Source organism: Anabrus simplex, chromosome 3, assembly GCF_040414725.1.
Source record: "Anabrus simplex isolate iqAnaSimp1 chromosome 3, ASM4041472v1, whole genome shotgun sequence".
NCBI classification, from domain to species: domain Eukaryota; kingdom Metazoa; phylum Arthropoda; class Insecta; order Orthoptera; family Tettigoniidae; genus Anabrus; species Anabrus simplex.
Genome location: NC_090267.1, coordinates 417,295,260 through 417,317,164, shown reverse-complemented (window position 1 = coordinate 417,317,164; position 21,905 = coordinate 417,295,260). Strand labels below are relative to the sequence as shown.

Here is a 21,905-nt window from a genome sequence, read left to right as displayed (position 1 = left end):
AAATGTTAAAATGCATAAATTTTCTGATACACCGAATTCAAATAAGCCGTAAGGCTAATTACATAAAAATATATCTAATGTTACTCATGTTTTTTACATAATAAGACATTTTAACTCACCATCTGAACGGGACACTTATTTCTCTCAGGATTTAGTCTTCAGGAAATTGGTTGATACACACAACTGTGTGGTGATACACTATTGATTTATCCATAGGAATAGCCTTTTTCCATAATCTACCTCTTTCTTCATCAGAAGGAAACACAAATAAAGGAGTGTACTCTCCTTGTTTATACTTTGCTTTGCAGCCAGGCACAAAACAACTCTTAGCATGTTGATTTCTCTCACTGATAACCTTAATTCAAGTATATACACATCGTAGTTGATAATAAAACGTTGAATGCACTAACTCAATTCATTTTACACTAGGGATATAACATTACACAAATAAACTACAAAATTAAAACACGGCAGAGCGATATTCTTAACCTATAGCCTCGCATGAATACACGCTCACGTTAATTGAGGACTTTTCACTTAATAATGCAGTCGATAACGACTCAGTCTGATATACTGTATATATATATGAGTAAACATGCGGCTAACTTTAACAATTTCAATAAAACAGCGAAGAATTGACATGTAACTCAACTTACTCACGTGCTAAACTTCCCCCTGACGATCAGCTGATTGCTTTCCTGCACTTGCTACAGTACGGCCTGTACTTTACGAAGGCAGTGATACTGCTTAATGGACCAAAGAGGCCACACAGTATAGGTAGAGTTTGTAATTCTTAGCATTTGCGATAAATGCGAAATATGTTGAAACTTTGTCAGTATATGCGCCTCCATCTTATATGACCCCTAAGCGTGGTTCTTAGCGATTTAGAATTAGCGATATTTTGCGAAATTGGTTCAAAATTCGAAATTATACAATTAAGCGAAATAGATGCGAAACACTCGGTTTTATGCGAAATAAACGTATATCTTTTTAAAAACGATGCATTTTCTTAAAAATATGATATAGGGTATATTGTTATTTATTTCAGGGGAAATAATTATTACGGCGCCTTAAATATTTCAATATGTGGAATATCTTTCAACGACCAAAGAGAAGTGCAAAGAATAACCAATAAAACAGCTTAATACACTTTCAAGCACACGCATTCATTCACTTTGTGTTGAGTTGTTGACCCCTGATCATAGTCGGTTATTCTTGATATAGGTGTTGAGTACTAGTATTCTCTTTTAAAGTACGGTAACGATTTATTGTCTGGTAGCCATGGGTAGAAGCGAAATGACGATCAAACAGCGTGCCGAGAATTACAATTCGGAACATTTTTATGTAAGCGATACAGATATATTGATGTGCCGACTTTGCAATCAAATTATACCTATTTTAACCAATCAGCTGCAAAACGCTAAATGTGAGAAGTATAGATGCTACAAAACGCTAAATTTGAAAATCAAAACGCTAAATCTCTGATTTTTAAATGCTATAAACTACGAACTCTGATAGGCTAACTGAGCTCCTCTTAACGCATTGACCGACTGAGAAGCAACTTACACCTATACATCGGATTTTAAAAAATCTACCCACAGCTCTATGTGAATACCAAAAGATTTTAAGCACGCATTGCCACTGCATGGATGTTATATAATTAATTACGTATAAGCAATTATAAAATCACAAACTTTCTTCAGTATTGTGGTTATTTTAATTTTATTTTTTAATTTTAATTTTATTTATTTAAATGAATAAAGATTACTCAGTGATTTAAGGAAAAACAAACGTAATAAACAATGGTTAGCAAATGGGATAAGTGAAGTTGTATATCATTTGATTGATCAGAAAATAAAAATATCTTACTTGACAATACCTGATATGGGAGCTGATTTTTCTGCGCGGCGTTGCCATTTACGATCTTATCACCCATATCATCAATATTCGTGTGGAATGCTGGAATAGAGAACAAAAAGCATATTTAAAAGTTATTAGGTAAACTTATGTAAGGGATTGCATTTACACCTGAATAAAATACCAAGTAAATGGCTGAAATTGCAGTAAAGTAGAGTAGAGTAGAGTTGATCCGAGCAAACGTCAAATTATCTGACTGGTTTCATGCGCTTCTTCATGCCACCTATCAGAATATAATATTTTCATTTCTATGTAGCACCTTCTCTTATCCATTAGAAAATCCCCTGCGGGTGGGGGCGGTAGATTAACACCCACGCTATCCCTTGTTTGTTGTAAGGGGTGATTAAAAGGGGCCCTACGGGCTCTCAACTTGGGAGCGTGGGTTGGTGACCACGAGGCCCTGATCTAGGTCCTGGCGTTGCTTCCACTTACTTGTGCCAGGCTCCTCACTTTCATCAATCCTATCCGACCTCCCTTAGTCAACTCTTGTTCTTTTCCGACCCCGACAGTATTAGGTTGCGAAGCCTAGGGAATCTTTCAATTTCACGCCCTTCGTAGCCCTTGTCTTCTTTTGGGCGATAACTTCATTTTTCGAAGTGTCGGGTCTCTTCCACTTTTTTCACTGATTGATGTTATATAGAGGATGGTTGCCGAGTTGTACTTCCTCTAAAGACATTAATCACCACCGCCACCAATATCCATTAGAAACATACCCATCTTAGTTCCTGACCGATCCTACGCCACATAATTCCTACAAATAACGAACAAATCTTCCACATTTCAAAGGTCCATAAACTAACGGTATCCTTTTATTCTGACCAAATAATACCACGTTTTTTCCTTATTAAAATACTGAATCATATCTCAGCTGACATTAGAGCTACATTATCACTTTTAATAACGTAACACTCCTTTTCAAGGACACACAGATCACAGGGTGTCTCTAAACTATCTGTACAGACTGATAAAGTGACAGAGAACAGCATCAACAGATGATTTCTGCAAACATGCATTTCTACAGAAATTATGATTGTTTCAGTATGTCCTATATTCCGTAAAAGAAATTTACAGTTAGTTTTGCATCATCCTGTATGTTCTTTCTCTGTGTGAACCCGTTATTTTCCATGTTTCACTTTCGCATAATGCCATATTCCATATACACACTAAAGTGTGAGTGAGTGAGTGTCTTTTTGGAAATTGCATACCGTATTCATCTTAGATACTTTTCGGTTTAGGAACTTGTAGTATGATATGCAAAATCTATCTAGACCTTACAGCCAAATAATTACGGTTGCAGGCATAACTACTTAGTATAGCATAGATTTCTAAACAATTCGTAGACCTGTACATGAAACCATATGGAAGTATGATGAGGCATCTGTTATGTTGTGTAAGTGTTGTTTTTCGGCCCTGTCTTTCCAGCTTTCGTGTGCGCTGTTCTGTAATTCCTGACCCTTTCTGACAGTTTTTCAGATCGTGGTTACCCTTATTCTAATCCATTATCAACTCCCTTGTCATGTCGGCTTGGCTCACCTCATTTACCATCTACTTAATGTTTTCAGTATCCTTCCAACTCAGGGGCAAAAGATTACTCTCCATCCCTCCAATCAGCATTGGAACCGTGACAACTATCGCTAACAACTCCATTTCAAGGTAATTAATACTAATTTTCAATTCCACAAACCTGGTATTTCAATCGGTTATTCCTTCGCCCGTTGACCGTCATGTAGGGTTCAAGCATTATTTTTTTTATTTTTTTTAATTCCCATTATGCTTATATTCAGCGGGTGTTGTCAAATTGGTCCGATTGTTATAGGAATTTATAAATTTACTAATTATTGGGGTCAAACCGCCGATGGTTAGCCCAGAGGGTGGGTTCGAACTGGTACGACGCTAACATATCAAAACCAAGGATCGAAGCAACCTTATCGTCCGTTCATATATTATACCAACTGTCCCAATAAAATGACACAGGACAACATAGTAAATATCTATATAAATAAAAATGAATCGCTAAATGTGTTGCTAAGCACAAAACTCGGGAACGGCTGGACCAATTCGGCTAATTCTTTTTTTCAAATATTCGTCGAAGTCCGAGTAAGGTTTTTGCGAAGAAAAACATTGGAAAAATGCCAGGAAAAACGTAAAAACCCCATTTCTCTTTTTCCATTCAAACTGTTCGTCTCTCTTTTCTTCTCCCACGTTTGCGCTTAGCGCTGTCCTCCTCTAATCCAGCGCGTTTGCCAAATGTCTGTAAATCTCAGTGTTATCGGTTAAAATGGGTGAATATCGGATTATGTACAAAATTTCAAGCCGCATTTGATGCCGTTAACAAAAGAAAGGTTTACAAAATAATTGAGTGTGAAAATGTAAAAAAATGGAATGTTACCTCAAATGTAAAATCTTCATTGCTTAGAACTTATCATGTCATAACTCCTATTTTATATTCACTATATTTGTAATTTTTTCACTGCTGGTAAAGGAACATTTCAGATCGACGTAGATAAGTTTGTTTCTAAATTTAAATGATAAGAACATGCACTATTTGCGTTTCTTTTCAGTCATGTTCAGAGATTTTTATGTGCAGGCACGAAAAAGTCAGTTGCTGGCCAACTTCTTTGCTATTGAATTTGCATGGGGGATCAAAGCGAGGCAAATGGTCTTCAGATATGGAAGTTATTTTTAAAACAAACCCCAAGTTCTTATCTTGCTTAGTTCTCAGTTTGTGACAGGAAGAATGCCTCCTTGGGTATTGCTTTCGCGCGTACGCACTCCAGACAGTCGTATGCAGTGTCGTGTTTTGTTATAAAGTTGGAGACCTTTATCTACCCTGATTGTTTTTAAATCTTCGTTTCTCAACAAACAAGTTCATCGATTTATTTGGTTGATTGGTTTATTTTGTGTATGCTTCCATATACAGTATACTCATTTCAAGACTCATGCCGGCTATAAGACGCGGGCGGAGCAACTTCGGTCGAACTCGAAATGCTACAAGCCAAGCTAATTTTCAGTCTAATCGGACTGCACAACAACGTGAAGAGCGAAATGAAACTGAAAGGATTCGGATATCACAAATCCGTGCAGCGCGTCGTTCAGCTAATAATCTTCCAAGTTTGAATCGAGCTGCTTTCAGTTACCAATTGACTACAGTGCCTACCAATGCGCTGCTATTGGTTCTATGAACTCAGTTTGCCAAAACTGTAACGCATTGAAATAAAAAGAATGGGATTGTGTTGCGCAAATGGCAAAGTGAAGTTAGTGCCATTGATTCCACCAACAGATCCATTGTACTCATTGGTTTTAGGAACAGGAACAGATTCCATACATTTCCTTACAAATATCCAAAAATATAACAACTGCTTTAAATGACTTCATTGGGGCAACAAATAATGTACTTCGGGACAATTTCATACCAACATTCAAGGTAACATATAACAAACAGACTTATCCCCCATTTTGCTTTCTTTCAACTATTCCAACGGGGAAGCATAAAGGAGAAGACGTTTTGATACCACGCATCCGTATGATTCCGATTGACATACCATTTAAATTTAAAAGACTGCAGTTTCGAGTGCGGCTCGCTTTTGCTATGTCCATAAATAAATCCCAGGGGCAGTCATTGAGTGTTTGCGGCATTAATCTTGAAAACCCATGTTTCTCGCATAGCCAATTGTATGTTGCCTGTTCCCGTATTGGAAAACCATGAACTTTGTTTGTTTACGCGATAGGTAGGGCCTAATCAAACAAAAAATACAATGAAAAATATCTTCATAGTGTTCATTGGAATCAGTGTTTTCTATGATAGTTATTTCCTACGAAGAAAGAGGAGTAAGTTTTGCCACATTATCTTCACGCCATTAACTTATCAAATTACTTGATTTGCAACGGGGGATAATCATGGCTCTGTGAGGGATTTGAAGACCTGCTGAACAGTTCCGATCTACGTTACAGTCAATCAGGGTTATTTCTGGGTAATGATATGCTGTGACCTATTCCAGCATTTCCTTATTCACAATCAAGATATTAATATTGCAGGTAATGAAAACACGTTTTTCCAGTAGTTTGTTACTAACTTTTGGTAGCAGTAGAAAATTAACTCATTTGATGTTGATGATGTAGTCATTTGCATTATTCTGATTTTTGCGTGCAGTACAGACTGAAGTTTTGCTATTTTTTGCTATTTGCTTTACGTCACACCGACACAGATAGGTCATGGCGACGGTGGGAAGGAAAGTCCTTGGATTAGGAAGGTAGCGGCCGTGGCCTTAATTATTGTACAGCCCCAGCATTTGCCTAGAGTGAAAATGGGAAACCACGGAAAATCATCTTCAGGGCTGCCGACAGTGGGGTTCGAACCCACTATCTCCCGGATGCAAGCTCACAGCCGCGCACCCCTAACCGCACGGCCAACTCACCCGGTACAAACTGAATTTGAGTTCGATCCATTATCATTTATTTTTGACAGAACGACGTCTGTCGGGTCAGCTAGTATGTAAATATAACTTATATATGTAGTGGTCTTTCGGTTAGTTTAGGTTAGGATCGCCACTTTTGACCCGATCGTGTCTTGTCACCTTTTGAATATTTAAATCCCTCAAAAACGACTAACTTAAAGCCCCTCTCACTTAACATGGAAAACATTGTACACTTCTACTAGTACTACACTGCACTGACTCTAGCGAAATGAGGCAGTTGTTGAGGGGTGAGGGGTTAGGTTAGTAACCAATTCGAGAATTTCTGCCTTTACGTGCCAACTACCCGTCGGACCAGTTCAACCGCGACCTTTCTTTATGGAACAAAAATATATTTGGGATGTTTTCACCGTCGGATCAGTTCGGTACTACCCCACTCAGCACTCACGCACACACGTTCGCATCGCCTACAAGGTACCAATCGATTGTCCCCGTAAGGAAATATGAATACATTTGTCTGAAGCCTCAAATATAAACAACCACCGCCACCAACAACAAAAAAAAGTAACAGCCACTCATCCCTCACTTCACACCAGGATTTCATAAGACGACCCAACGCGTTTCATGAAAATCTGCAGAAATCCTTATAAGCTTGAATATACAGTGAGTCTCACGAATTCTGACCCTAACATCTCATATAGCTTTGGGCCACAGCAATGTTACTGAGCGAAGATATGGCATCGTTGAGTGAGAACGGATCTTAGTGGAGACTGGAAGTGGATTTAGCACAGCAGTGGGATCGAAAATGTTGGAAAGGAGGAGTATAATTGACGAGCATCAAAGTGATAGACGGTAAAGTGGTTCACAGAAGATGTTGAACAAAGTTGTCGCGATGGAGTGTTAGGAACACCAAGAAGTGTACGACGTAAGTCAGTCAAGAAGGAAAGAAGCACACATTAAATTTATGAATTGAGACTGATAATTAGGGAAAGAGCTAGGGAAAAATGGTCTCTGATTTACTTTAAACATGTTAATGTTAAGTTACTATAGATACATTATTTATAGTAAAGGATTCATGAAGTTGGAACCACTTATCTTTTATGTTAATATACTGTATAAATGAAAGTATCAGATATGATCGGATCATTCTAAAGATGCCATAGTCTATAATTTTGTGGGAAGGTCGGAACAGAGAGTGCCTTGGGTGTCATGATAACTTTAACAAGTTTCCAGAAGGTAGGGAAGTGGGTGAATCTGAAAATGGCGTTGAATAGTTTGGTAATATAGGTTTCTACTTGAAACTGAGATTACAATTTTCATTAAGTAACTTCCCGTATAATCACTCATTTTAGTCAAGTAACGGCCACAAGTTTATACACTGAAGTCTTGAACATACAGGGTGAATAGTCGTACACGAGAAATGAGAAGTGTCTGTTCAAAAGGTGCTATTTCCACCTAGGGTTGCCATAATCTCGAAATCCAAAACCAGGACAAAACTTACGGTCTGAAAAATACGATTGGTATAAGAAAAGCTTAAATGATGACAATGGAACTTCGTGTACTGAATATTTAATGCATATTCTCATTTTTGATAATAAATGCTTTCTTAATGAAGCAGTCCTGTTACAATCTGTTTTTCGTCGCATCGATACAGACAGGTCTTATGGTGACAATGGGATAGGAAAGGGTTAGAAGTAGGACGGAAGTGACCGTGGCCTTAATTAAAGTACAGCCCCAGCATTTGCCTGATGTGAAAATGGGGAAACTACGGGAAACTACGGGAAACTATTCTCAGGCTGCGGACAGTGGGGGTTCGAACCCACTATATCCCGAATGCAAGCTGATAGCTACGTGACCCAAACCACATAGCCACTTGCTCGGTTATTTAGTTTCTGAGTTTTCCAAATTCGCACTCCTGAACACTACAGTAGATGGCTCACTTATTTTTTTATTTTCAAAATCTTCCTCCACTTGGAGGCTGCCAAAGACAAAGAATACACAAACAATTCATTCAAACATAAAATGAGTAACTTATGTCTCAACCTGTAGAGTCTCAGTCTGGCGAGTATAGGTGGTGTCTGAGTATCAACAGAGAACCCCTGAGCGCTTTCAGCCCCCAGTCAATGAACTCCTTGGTATTGATGTTAAAGGTCTTCGTCAGTTCTGTCGTCTTCTTGGGGACTGTCCCTCTTGCACCGATCATGAGACCCCTCACTTCTATGTCGTCCAGTTCGTATTTGTTCTTACAATACGGTACTGTAGGCTGGTAGATAGACTTCTTTTCTTGGTCCACTTCGTCTGGTTGGTTGGAGTGTGTTTCGAATCTTACTGTGGGGTCTAATATATATCCTTTCCCTTTGATTGCGATCATATCAATCCTTCTTGTACTGCCATTTACTCCGATGCCATGGACTTCCTCATGCACTTGATATCCTTTCTCACAGAGCGTCTGTGCTATGGATGACCTGATGTTATGAAGTCTCGTGTTTCGAAGGGCTTCACCGAAGGCACAGGAACCCAAGACGTGAGGTAATGTTTCAGTCTCACTACATCTTCTGCAGCGGTTACCATCAAGGGACCTTCCTGGTACAGCTCTTACAGGTGCAACGTTACACGCCATTTTCAGCGCATCTCTCCACTCCGTGCTAGGAAGGCCATCATGGTTTCTAACCCAGCGGTTTGCAGGAGGGAACTCCTTGTACAGACACACTCCCTGACCTTTACTTCTCAACTGGCACCATTTTTCAAATTCAGATTCTCGTAATTTGATTCTGAGTTTCTTGGTGTCGTACTCCCCGTGTCTGTTCTTCATATCCTCAGTTTTACCATTTACGTTTAACTCAGTTAAACATCTGTTAATTTCTTCATCCAGGTTTCTGGTGGCTTCGATATATCGGTTCTCCTCCCGTTTCAGAATGTTGCAGCTGTTTATGTTCTGAATCAAGGCTTCCCAACTTGCTCTAAAAACACCTAAACCTTTGTACCGTTTATCTGAGTAAATCATAGAATCTGGAGTGTCAGTAGGAAGGGATAAGATCTCCTTTAGTGTACTCTTAACGAGTTTATCGGCATCTTCCAGAAATCGCCGTGGTATTTTACCTGCAGGAACGCAGAGGAACTGGTAAGTCAATGCAGGGCAGACTGAAGTATTTAGAATTGAAAATTTCTGATCCGGATGAAGCCAGGGACAAGATGATAACGAGCTGAGTTTCTGCTGAATGAGTGTCATTGATTTCTTGGGATCAAATAACATGGTATCTGCATAATTTACCCCTAAGTATTTGACACATTCGTTCCTCGAAATGCATATCTCTATACCTTCTTCGACTGTAATGAGCCCCTCTTTTATTTCTCCTCCACTGATATTAATAACTGTAGATTTTTCAGGGTTTATTGTGAGACCTAGTTCACGAAACCTTTGTAGAGCTAGTTTCGTCAGTTCTATTGCAGAGTCACGGTTTTTTCCTACAATAACCGTATCATCTGCGAAGCCTAATATTGTTAAAGGTTGCAGTCCGTTGGCGAGGGTATAACCATGCATTTCACATAGTTCTTTTTCACCAACTTCTCGAAAAATGTGATCTGTTGTGAGATTGTATAAAACTGGCGACAATGGGGATCCTTGCATTACGCCACGGCGTAATTTAATGGGATTAGTTTTCTTGAAGTTGGCCTGGATCTGAGTTGTATTATTCTCCTGAAGCTTACAAATTATATTGCTCAGCTTGCTTGGCGCAGTTGACGAAGCTAACGTTTTTGTTAAGTGTAAATGGCCCACGTTGTCGAAAGCCTTGCTTATGTCTAGGAAGACCAGAGTAGCATCTTGTTTGTTGTGTTTTGCTGAGTTTAACACAGATCTGAGTAAAGCGGTGTTTATGATGGTGCCAGGTGTTTTGATGAATCCTCTTTGGTGTTCGCTAAATTGGATGTAACTCCTTAATCTTGCGTCGAAGACCTTCTCGATGACACGGCGAAGGACTGAACATATAGTGATTGGCCTCCAGTCTGACAGTTCTGTTGGATCTCCATTTTTAGGTAATAAAATGGTGCGAGCCTTTGTGAACAGTAATGGAACATGCCCTGTCTGTAACATTATCGTAGCGATTTTAGCTATGATAGTTGATGCCATATCATCTTTGACAGCTCTGACTAGAACTCTGTCGGGTCCGGATGACGTGTCCACAGCCATTCGTTTCATAGCCAGGATTACCTCGTCCTTGTGCACCGTTACATCGAAGGTTTCGTCTTGTACAGCGCGTTCCCTTTCAGTCAGCAGGTCGTCGTAATGTTCGCGTTCGCAGTTGTTTGGTGTGGCAAAAGTAGATGAAAAATGATTCTCAATATCCTCGATATCAGCCGTACAGTGAGTCGTTTGATCGTTCACAGCGTTTCTGATGGCTTTTCTTCGCTGGTTGTGATAGAGATACTGCATTTCTTGGTATCGGTACTTATTACGTCTCTTTTCTTTATCTCTGTTTGTTGCCCTCTGCGGATTTGAGTGTTGCTTGTAAGTTCTCTGTAGCTTTGCATCTCTCTTTGTTTTTCTTGCCTCAAAGTACTTTTTTGCTGGGTGTTTAGGACCTGGTAGGAGATCTATGGCTTCGGCTAAGAAAACAGCGAATTCGTCAACGGACTTGTCGAACTGATCTGTGCTCATTTCATAAGAAAACTTACAATTCCACGTGTTCAAGCTCTTTTTATATTCGTCTATTGGCCCCACTGGGTTTCTACTTTCATTTTGAGAGCGAGATTCTTCGTTATTGTATGCTTCATCACCTTGTGAAGCGACAGAGTGGTTTATGGTAGGCTGTCTCTGCACTATCATTTTGCGATGGATATCAGGATGAGATCGACTTATATGCGTATTGAGTTTTATGTAGTGTTTGCCACAATGGGGACAGGGTAGTCGTGGTTTTCCATTCGAACTTAAATTATTTTGAGAGCTTGCAATATGATCTACAGCACTCGAAGAATCTGCTGCTTCGTTACTGGCTTTCGCGGATTCCGTCTCCGTGTCGTAAAATGTAATCCAATGTTGAGAATGAGTTTGCGATTAGTTAACTTGATTATCCATATCGGCTTATGCTCATACAATTTATTACATGTCAAGGCTGTTCGATTAAACTGAAATTAACACCATACGTAGACTATGTAATATAACCACCGGGCGTGTATCGTTTTGTGTACCGTGAGGTAACTTCTCCTACAGAATAATTCGATAAATCCTGACAATGAAAGGGACTTCCCCGTTGTGAAGGAGAGTTTGGGTGCGAAGATTACTAAATAGACGACACTTTATTGCATTCCGTGTTTGGGTTTGGCTTAACTCCAGTATGTACAGCTGCGTGTTATCGGATGCTATCCTTATTTTTAAACGCTTTGTTGCATTTTTAACACTAGGATGGCCTTGCTCCAGTATGCATCATGGTGTGTTGCTTAGGAGACGAGCTTTGACCAAACGTTTTATTGCATTCCTGACACTGAAGTGATGTGTGTCTATTATGAGCGAACAGGTGGTTTTTTTTTTTTTTTTTGTAGATTACCTCCCTGGGTAGACGTTTTATTGCATTTCCGGCACTGGAATTGCCTTTATCCCGTATGAAAAAACTGCGTGTCTTGTAGAGTCTCCTTTCTGTAAACCGCCATATAGCATTTTTTACAGCGGAACCGCCTCTCTCCAGTATGCACGTTGGCGGAGTTCACCCCTAGTAGTAAACGCTTTATTGCGATCGCCATAGCGGAACGGTTTCTCTCCAGTATGTGTACACTTTCGCACTCTGTTTGTTAGGACTCACTCCTGCGTAATCAGCTGTAATGTCTTCAGGATTCCCAAGGATATCAAAGCGATTTGCTGTTGTTATGGGCGATGCGTAGTTTATGTCGCATGTTTTCGTTGGGGTGCTTTCAATATTTGTACTGTCGCGTATTATTCTTTCTTCTCTTCTACATCGTTTTCACGACCTAGAAGACAACGGATATCATCCTGTGCATTTTTCGAGGTCTCTTCTTAATACTCTAATAATTTGGCGAACGTTAGCAACGATAATCTCGGTAGCCATTTCATCAAAGGTCGCATGTCCATTTTTTCCATAGACCGCGTTAGTATCACGTTTTGTTATTATTTTCTTGACCCTGTGTGAATAACACCTGTCTACATCGTAACTTGCTCTATTTACACTTGCACATTTCCACACTCTATCTGTATACCGGTACTATCGTTTTTAATCATGACTTAACAAATTTCATTACAGCGTATTTCAAGTCTGAATGACTTGAAACAGCCCTCGCGTTGATATACCCGACCTCGGTCCACATGGGTTCTGTTGTTCGGGTGGTTGATATGCAAGTCTTTCTTCAAACAAGTTAGAAACTCCACAGTGTTTGGGACCCTGAATACTGTCTTGTCCGTTCCATAATACAAGATGAGTTCGAAAGGCTAGCGCACAGTGAGCCATCTAGTGATGAACGAGAGTACCACCTAGGACAGACCAACAGTAAAGCATTCTTAAATTCAAACCTTCATTATAACTTATAACTTTATAAGAGAAGAGAAGTCTTGCTCGTGAACAGTCGAGATGTTCTTCTGAAGACTCGGAGCAAAGTTCCCCGCGGAACGTAAAGAGTTTCACCTTGTTTTCTGACGCAGTAAAAGCCCAAATGCTTATTATCATGTCTATGATATTATACGGTTGATTTTGCTAAAAGTGATGGGGAATGGCCTTCATGTTAGGATCGCTGGATCAGCTCTTGAACTCTTCGTACGTCTCAGAACTCCCCTTACTCCTTAATTTTTTTGTTGGCCGGGTGGCTCAGCATCTCTACTCCAGCTACTTCGCCGACTTCAAAAAAAGCAAATTGGCTGACGCCTTGTTGGAAGTTAGCCACCCCTATACCTCCTCTTTTCTCCTCACCATGACAACCACTACCACTCCTACCACAACAACAACCACCACGACCTGCGCACTTCACATTCCATACCTTCCTGTCACTACGGTTACGTACTCCCATTCTTCCCCTATTCTGACTACGACCCTTCCTCTGCCGCCATACCCTGATCCGCCCAGTTACCTGTACATCCCTCCCCGCTACTTCAACCGTTCGACCATCACTGAAGAAACCTCTGCTACGACACCAGTCATACAGCCTTCACCTCCAGCAGACACCATGTGCCATTCAACACCACCACTGCCAGATCGCACCACTATGCCTAGTTGTGTCTTACGCGGCGTGGATCCTGACATCTCAGATCGAGAGGTTATCCAAGAACATCTCGAAGGCATTCCTGTGCGTCGTGCCTTCCGAATTTGGAACAACTCCGGACCAACCTATCTCGTCCGTCTCCACCTGCCTACGGAAGAAGCAGTCCAACGTCTTCTTACCAGCGGGGCACGTATCTACGGTCGTCAACATCAAGTGGAACCTTCACGCTCCCCTCCTAGAACTTCCAACAGCCCACGTCTTCGACCCCGGCCAGCCCCCTCATATCGAACTCCCTCGCACGTTCGTCCACCAACTCAATTCTCCTTCTCACCACCCTTACCAGCCGACCTTCTCAGACTTCTCCTCACCTCCTTGTACAATATCTCCGCAACCTTACACCTACTAACCTTTCATGGCAGTTCTAGTACTCCTCTCTGAATTTTCTCCCGTCACGCACATCCCTGGTACTTAAATAACATCCGTGCACACCTCCTCAACCATTAATTCCCCTTACCCTCCTCCTTACAATATTGGTCCTTCCCCAACTCTTTCAACATCTCCGGCCCGGGAGACGGCGACACTGTCTAGGGGCCCGCCTCGCCCGAAGGGCGGGGAATGAAACACGTTGCAGCAGCAGCCTTCATGTTTGTTCTATCCATCATGCAATGACGTAACAGTATGTTCAGTTTATTTATTCTGTTTTTTCACTATGTGGCAGAATATAATAAAACAGTCCCACCAGTTGTTGACTCTCCAATTTCTACATTTGACGTCTCCCTCCGCCTTCTTTACCCAGTCCTGAAATTATCATACTGCAGAGTGTAGAACTAAACAATGTAGCCATGAAGGACCTTGGAGGGGCGGAAGGTAAAGGCTCCACTACCCGTAACCTCGGCACTTCGTGGGGTAGAGCGGGGTAAGGATGTAAAGGAGAGGGCATATAAGTCTCTGGTAAGACTCCAACTAGAGTATGGTTCCAGTGTATGGGATCCTCACCAGGAATACTTGATGCAAGAACTGGAAACAATTCAAAGAAAAGCAGCTCGATTTGTTCTTGGCGATTTCCGACAAAAGTGTAGCGTTACGAAAATGTTAAAAAGTTTGGGCTGGGAAGACTTGGGAGAAAGGAGACGAGCTGCTCGACTAAGTGGGATGTTCCGCGCTGTCAGTGAAGAGTTGGCGTGGGACGACATCAGTAGACGAATACGTTTGAGTGGTGTCTTTAAAAGCAGAAAAGATTACAATATGAAGATAAAGTTGGAATACAAGAGGACAAATTGGGGCAAATATTCGTTTACAGGAGGGGAGTTAGGGATTGGAATAACTTACCACGGGAGATGTTCAATAAATTTCCAATTTCTTTGCAATCATTTAAGAAAAGGCTAGGAGAACAACAGATAGGGAATCTGCCACCTGGGCGACTGCCCTAAATGCAGATCAGTATTGATTGATTGATTGATCCTCTTTAGCTAAACGCTCGGCCCCCTTTGCCTGGTACTCATTTTTGGTGTAGGCTGAGTGAACATCAGGGCCACGTGCACCTCCGGAAGTGGAGATCTCGTTTCTTAAATTTTTCGACTTCCTGACGGGGAATCGAACCCATGTCCTTCCGGATGAACCGAGCACGCTTTTACCACCTCGGCCAGGCAGCCCATAGAACTCAAAATACATGCAACTTGTTTCATTGTTTTCTTCTACAGTTTTACTTTCCTGATCTGATTTAAGTTCTTTACAGCATTATGTGGATGGCATTGTGATACAAGCTGACAATATTCAGAATGCGGTACCTTCAATTTGTTTTGAATAGGGTCAACGAAGTAAGAAAGGAGATTGGCCTTAAAATAAAGATGCAGGAAACAAACCTTGTGGTAATCGGCAAGAAGAAAATTACCAACGTTGTTAGGGGAAGACGCAGGCAGAACCAGTGAAAGTGGTGGTGGTGGTGGTGGTGGTGATGATTATTGTTTTAAAAGGAAGTACAACTGGGCAACCATCCTCTATTAACACTAATCAGAGAGAAAAAATAGAAGGGATCCAAAACTTCGAAAAATGAAGATATCGGCCAAAGAAACACAAGGGTCACGAAGGGCGTGAAAATTAAAGACTCCCTAGATCTCAAGACCTAATACTGTCGGTGTCGGATAAGAACAAGAGTTGACCAAGGGAGGTCGAATAGAATAGTTGAAAGTGAGGAGCCTGGCAGAAATAAGTGCAAGCAATTCCAGGACTCAGCTATGGGCCCCGTGGTCGCCAAACCACGCTCCCAAGTCGATAACCCCTGGGGCCCCTTTTAGTTGCCTCTTACGACAGGCAGGGTTTACCGTGGGTGCCATTCTACCACCCCCACTCATAGGGGGAGAACCAATGAAAGTCGAACAACATCCACGATACTACAACTTTGAAATGAGAAGCGTAACAAAGGAATAATTATTTCGTGGTGATTACCAAGCCTCCGTAAGGAGACTAATATTGATAGTAATCCGGATTTTCACCTCGATGATTATATATGAGATTATCATGACAGAAAAAGTGAAGCAGGTTTCCATCGAGATCTCTAGTCCTCCCAGTCATTTCCATTCCATGCCATGCCTTGGTAACGGGCATATTGCTACTCTTCGCTTGTAGTGGGGCTGAATACTTTGACCGTCATCCTGGCAGGATTCGTTCAAGAAGGAAGTATAGTTTAAATAATTAATAGAGTTACCGCGGTGAATATGATAATGATTTACCGCACTCGCTTCCTTTTCAGTTTAATCTACTTCCTCTAAGCAATTAGTGACATTAATTCCGGTCTAATTATCTTAGGCAGCGAGATTAAGAGCATGTACAGTATTGCCCATAGTAATTTTACACCTCTCAAGGCACACTCGAAAATTTAAAGAGACCTATTTTTCACTTATATTTTCTTCTTGACGAGTTGTCGAACCTTAGTGGTGTAGTCGGTTCGTCATTGTCCTTTGGTTTGAAAGGCGGGTCGTAGCGAGAATAATGGCATTTGATGATGCAGACTTCCAGCACGCTGAAGAATTCGTCCAAAAGTAACTGTTTGGGCACCACCGAGGGGGGCCTAATGCGATACCAGTAGCGGTGCGCTAGTGCACTCCTCACCTGGTCTGTTCAGAACAATAAGTATAAGAATAATGCATGCATAATTTGTGATAATAATAATAATAATAATAATAATAATAATAATAATAATAATAATAAAATAGTGAGATTTGAGTCTGTATTGTGTGTTACTGTAATATGGTAATTGGTTTAATTTAAACCTTCGCGCGCGCGTGTTTGATCATGGTTAGGTGTTTAATAAATATTCTTCTTTCTTTCTTTCTTTCTTTCTTAATCTGCTTACCCTCCAGGGTTGGTTTTTCCCCGGATTCAGCTAGGGATCCCGCCTCTACCGCCTCAAGGGCAGTGTCCTGGAGCTTCAGACTCTGGGTTCTGGGGATACAACTGGGAAGGATGACCAGTACCTCGCCCAGGCGGCCTCACTGCTATTTTGGATAGGGGCCTTGGTGAGAGATGGGAAGATTGGAAGGGATAGACAAGGAAGAGGGAAGGTAGTGGCCACGGCCTTAAGTTAGGTACCATCCCGGCATTTGCCTGGAGGAGAAGTGGGAAACTTTTTTTTTTTTTTTGCTAGTTGCTGTACGTCGCAGCGACACAGATGGGTCTTATGGCGACGATGGGACAGGAAAGGGCTAGGAGTGGGAAGGAAGCGGCCATGGCCTTAATTAAGGTACAGCCCTAGCATTTGCCTGGTGTGAAAATGGGAAACCACGGAAAACCATTTTCAGGGCTGCCGACAGTGGGGTTCGAACCTACTATCTCCCGAATACTGGATACTGGCCGCACTTAAGTGACTGCAGCTATCGAGCTCGGTGAAGTGGGAAACCACGGAAAACCGCTTCCAGGATGGCTGAGGTGGGAATCGAACACACCTCTACTCAGTTGACCTTCCGAGGCTGAGTGGAGTCCGTTCCAGCCCTCGTACCACTTTTCAAATTTCATGGCAGAGCCGGGAATCGAACCTGGGCCTCCGGGGGTAGCAGGTAATCACACTAACCACTACACCACAGAGACGGACTTTAATAAATATTTATAAATTATTTCGTACCAGCGACAGGGGCCAGGCCTGGGTGGTCACCCATCCAAACCTTGACCACGCCCGGCGTTGCTTAACTATAACCGGGCCTTGCCGCTGGATTGTTTGCAAGAATAGAAGTATATTCATGTGTGTCAGTTAGTTAAGACACAATATGAATTTAGGAAGACAGCAGCTGAAGAATTCCTGCCGGTCAAACTTCTGAGAACTTGACATAAGTCTATGGCAAAATACTTCCCTTCCCTTCCCTTCCCTTCCCTTCCCTTCCCTTCCTTTTTCTGACGCACAGCAGCAGTCCGCGGCTAGCTTTCTGACATAGCAAGTACGGCAAGTTCTTCAATTTGAATCGCGCGCCCGGAAGTAACAAAGTAACCTCATTTTCTTGAGGGGGAAAAAAAAAAATCTCCGCCAGTCCGATTGCACCATCATTCTTAACATAACACGAAGAGTTGACCAATGGAGGTCGAATAGGTGAAAGTTAGGAGTCTGGCAGAAGTAAGTGTAAGCAATGCCAGGGCCCTGTTTCATAAAACATCTTTCACTAATATTATTGGTAAGAAACCAATAATATTAACTAATAATATTAGTATTATGCTTCATAAAATTATTAGCTAATAATATTAGTTATTAGTTTATGAGTCAAAATTATTAGTAGATGTTCCTAATAATATTAGTAAAGTGTTTCATAGACAGCATGACTAATAAAAGTTACTCATATTATTAGGATTATTTCCATGAGTGTATTTTGACTCATAATTTATATTATTAGTGAAACCAAAGTGAGTGGTATTTTAATATTTTGGCATAAAATCATGAAGATCACTGAAATGGTCGACTCTGATACAAATAGTGATAAGGAACGAGTGTAGGTATTCACCGTTCAATGAATGTTACGTCAAAAAGAGCCTGTACTGACATGTAACAAACATATGAATACCGGTACAATGGGAAATTAAGGTTAGATTACATAACTTTTGAGTATTTGCTTGATAGGATTAGTAGGTAAAGAACGTTCCACTGCAAGGAATGAAGCATAAACTTAAAATAGCAGCTTCGCATTGCACTCCACCGGATGGTAGTGATACACAGTATCATTGTGTTTCTCTAATGCAGTTCTGCTCAGACACTCCAAGTACCTTTTAAAATCTTGGCTTATATCACCAGTAAACCAAGATGATGCTGGTGATGATTATTGTTTTAAGAGGAAGTAGGCTACAAAAAGGCAACCATCATCTATAATAACACTAATCAGACAGAAAAATGGAAAGGATCCGACATTTAAAAAATGAAGGTATCGGCTAAAGAAAGAGAAGGGCCACGAAGGGCGTGAAAATGAAAGACTCTCTCGGCCTCGCAACCTAACACTGTCAGGGTCGGAAAAGAACAAGAGTTGAACAAGGGAGGTCAGAAGGGTAGATGAAAAGAAGCCTGGCAGAAGTAAGTTGAAACAATGGCAGGACTCATCTCAGTGCCCCATGTTCGCCAACACACACTCCCAAGTTGAGAGCCCTGGGACCCCTTTTAGTCGTCTCTTACGACAGGCAGGGGATACCGTGGCTGTTATTCTACCGCCCCCACCAACAGGGAGTATTAAACAAAGATTTTGCTAGTCCATCTCAACAGAGATTTTTAAGAGTACATGAAATAAAAAAGTAAAAGGAACAAGCAGAGTTACAGTGTGGAAAAGGCTGCGAATAGTTGACGCTTTAACTCAGTCACTTTCCGCAAAGAAACTTTCTTCTCTCACATTATTTTCACTTCTTTTATCCATTGCAGTCACAACAACGAAAACATCAAATGAGCCTTTTGCACATGTGGATTAATAGTCGGTTGCAGTCAAGCATTAGCCTACTGCTAGGAACAAACCCAAACCAAGAGCAACCGGGCGAGTTGGCCGTGCGCGTAGAGGCGCACGGCTGTGAGCTTGCATCCGGGAGATAGTAGGTTCGAATCCCACTATCGGCAGCCCTGAAAATGGTTTTCCGTGGTTTCCCATTTTCACACCAGGCAAATGCTGGGGCTGTACCTTAATTAAGGCCACGGCCGCTTCCTTCCAACTCCTAGGCCTTTCCTATCCCATCGTCGTCATAAGACCTATCTTTGACGGCGCGACGTAAAGCCCCTAGCAAAAAAAAAAAAAAACCAAGAACATATGCAACAGACCGATTCTAACCTCCATTTGTATCAGCTGACTAATGAAGTAATATTATTAGTGAAGATATTTTATGAAAAAAAGAAAAATGAAGGTATGAAACAAAATTTGGTTAACTAATAATTATTTTTATGAGTTCTAATATTATTAGCTAATATTATTAGTTATTTTTATGAAACAGGGCCCCAGGACTTAGCTAAGGGCCCGTGATCACCAAACCATGCTCAAATTTTAGTTATAAATACTCACGTTTTTCTTTTAAGAAACGAAACATCAAGTAATACACATCTTTGCTTTTACTTAATAATAAACAAAACATTGGCGCTTCGTGAAGGAAATGTATCGCAAACAACTATGTCAAGTACTTGGCACAGGATTTGGAAGTTCCACCTAGGTAAACCGTATCTGTTCTAAGTTATATAAACAATTTAAAATGATTTCAAGCCGAAAATTATTATATTGTTTTCATTATCATTTAACAATACAACGTATTCCGTCCTAGGCACACTGGATTCAGGAGTGGCTGAAGAATGTCGGAAACCTGATACAAGTTACTGGAACGTCGAGAAAAACACACACACAAGAGAAATTCGACACCATAAGAGTATTCAGTTCTTAGGACATCTATGTCCCTTTCCTGGAGACGTTGTGGTGGTGGTGATTATTGTTTTAAGAGGAAGTACAACTTGGCAACCATCCTCTATATAACACTAATCAGAGAAAAAATGGAAGGGATCTGAAACTTCGAAAATGAAGGTATCGGCGAAAGGAAGGCAAGGGCCACGAAGGGCGTGAACATGAAAGACTCCCTAGGCTTCGAATGCTCTAATATCTTCGGGGTCGGAAAAGATCAAGAGTTGCCCAAGGGAGGTCAGATAGGATAGATGAAAATGAGGAGCCTGCACAAGTAAGTAGAACCAATGTCAGGACTCAACTGAGGGCCTCATGGTCGCCAACCCACGTTCCCAAGTTGAGAGCCCCTGGAGCCCCTTTTAGTCGGCTCTTACGACAGGTCGGGGATACCGTGTGTGGTAATACACGTAATATAATTTTGATTGAAAGTGTATTGTGCTATAATCTGTTGATGGAGTAGACATTCTGGTCTCATTGCACAGATTAACGGGGTTTTTAAAGGATAATCGATAAGTCCGCTAGTTAGCAATAGCTACACGAAAATATTATTATTATTATTATTATTATTATTATTATTATTATTATTATTATTATTATTATTATTATTATTATTATTATTTAGCGAAATAAGACAACTATTTCTGGAGAAGTAAACAGTAACTCCTATATTAACCCATTTCAGTATAATACGGACATCTGACCAATCATTTACATTCCTTCTCCAGTATATCGTTCTGTATTCCAGCGATTCGTCGGATCCACCGGACACAAATCAATGTTTTAACTTATACAGTTCAGCGCACAATTTGCGATGAATTTAAAAATATGCCCCTTTTATCGATAGGGCCAGTGTTAACGGACATATTTGAGAGTTTTTCGACCTTCACCTATTTGTTTCACCCTGCGTGAATAACATTATTTATAACCTATATTGTAGTGCTTTCTCCCCTGATCTTAAATAGGCCTACCGATTTTCATTAAGATCTGTTCTGCCGCTTTCTCCTGAAGCGCGTATATGCATACAGACATGATCAACATTTTCAGATTGTGTTTCCTTATTATTCTGGAGATGGCAGACAGACACATTCCATTTATTTCTAAATTCTGACCAATGCGCAAACAAAATTCTTAATTTACTTCTATAGATAAGTAACTTTAAATAAGTTTGTGTAGGAACAATAGGCATGTATCGGACGATATCCTTGCCACTTCATTTGATCCAGTGGTATTAACGTTCACAACGTATTTCACACCTTCCACACTACTCTCACGATTCTCTTACAAACAGACCGCTATTTTCATAATACATGTACGTATACTCTGAACTAGCGGCCTCTAAATTAGGCGGGTGAGGAACAGTTTGCCGTCGTCAGATATGGGAACGGCAAAACGACAGATGGTCGAGAATTTCTTACCTCCTAATTCTCAGCGCGGTTCGCGTCGCATAGCTGTGAGCTTGCATTCAGGAGATGATGTGTTCGAATTC

At 41.0% G+C, this 21,905-nt stretch overlaps 1 protein-coding gene across 1 annotated transcript in view; it reads right to left on the bottom strand.

Moving 5' to 3' along the window:
- LOC137498963 (coagulation factor X-like) overlaps positions 1-21,905 on the bottom strand; it is a 159,492-nt gene that overhangs the window by 42,595 nt on the left and 94,992 nt on the right. The window contains exon 2 of the mRNA XM_068226860.1: positions 1,880-1,959. Within this exon, the coding sequence (XP_068082961.1) occupies positions 1,880-1,936 (57 nt within the window). The 5' untranslated portion in view covers positions 1,937-1,959. The remainder of the gene's footprint in view (positions 1-1,879; positions 1,960-21,905) is intronic.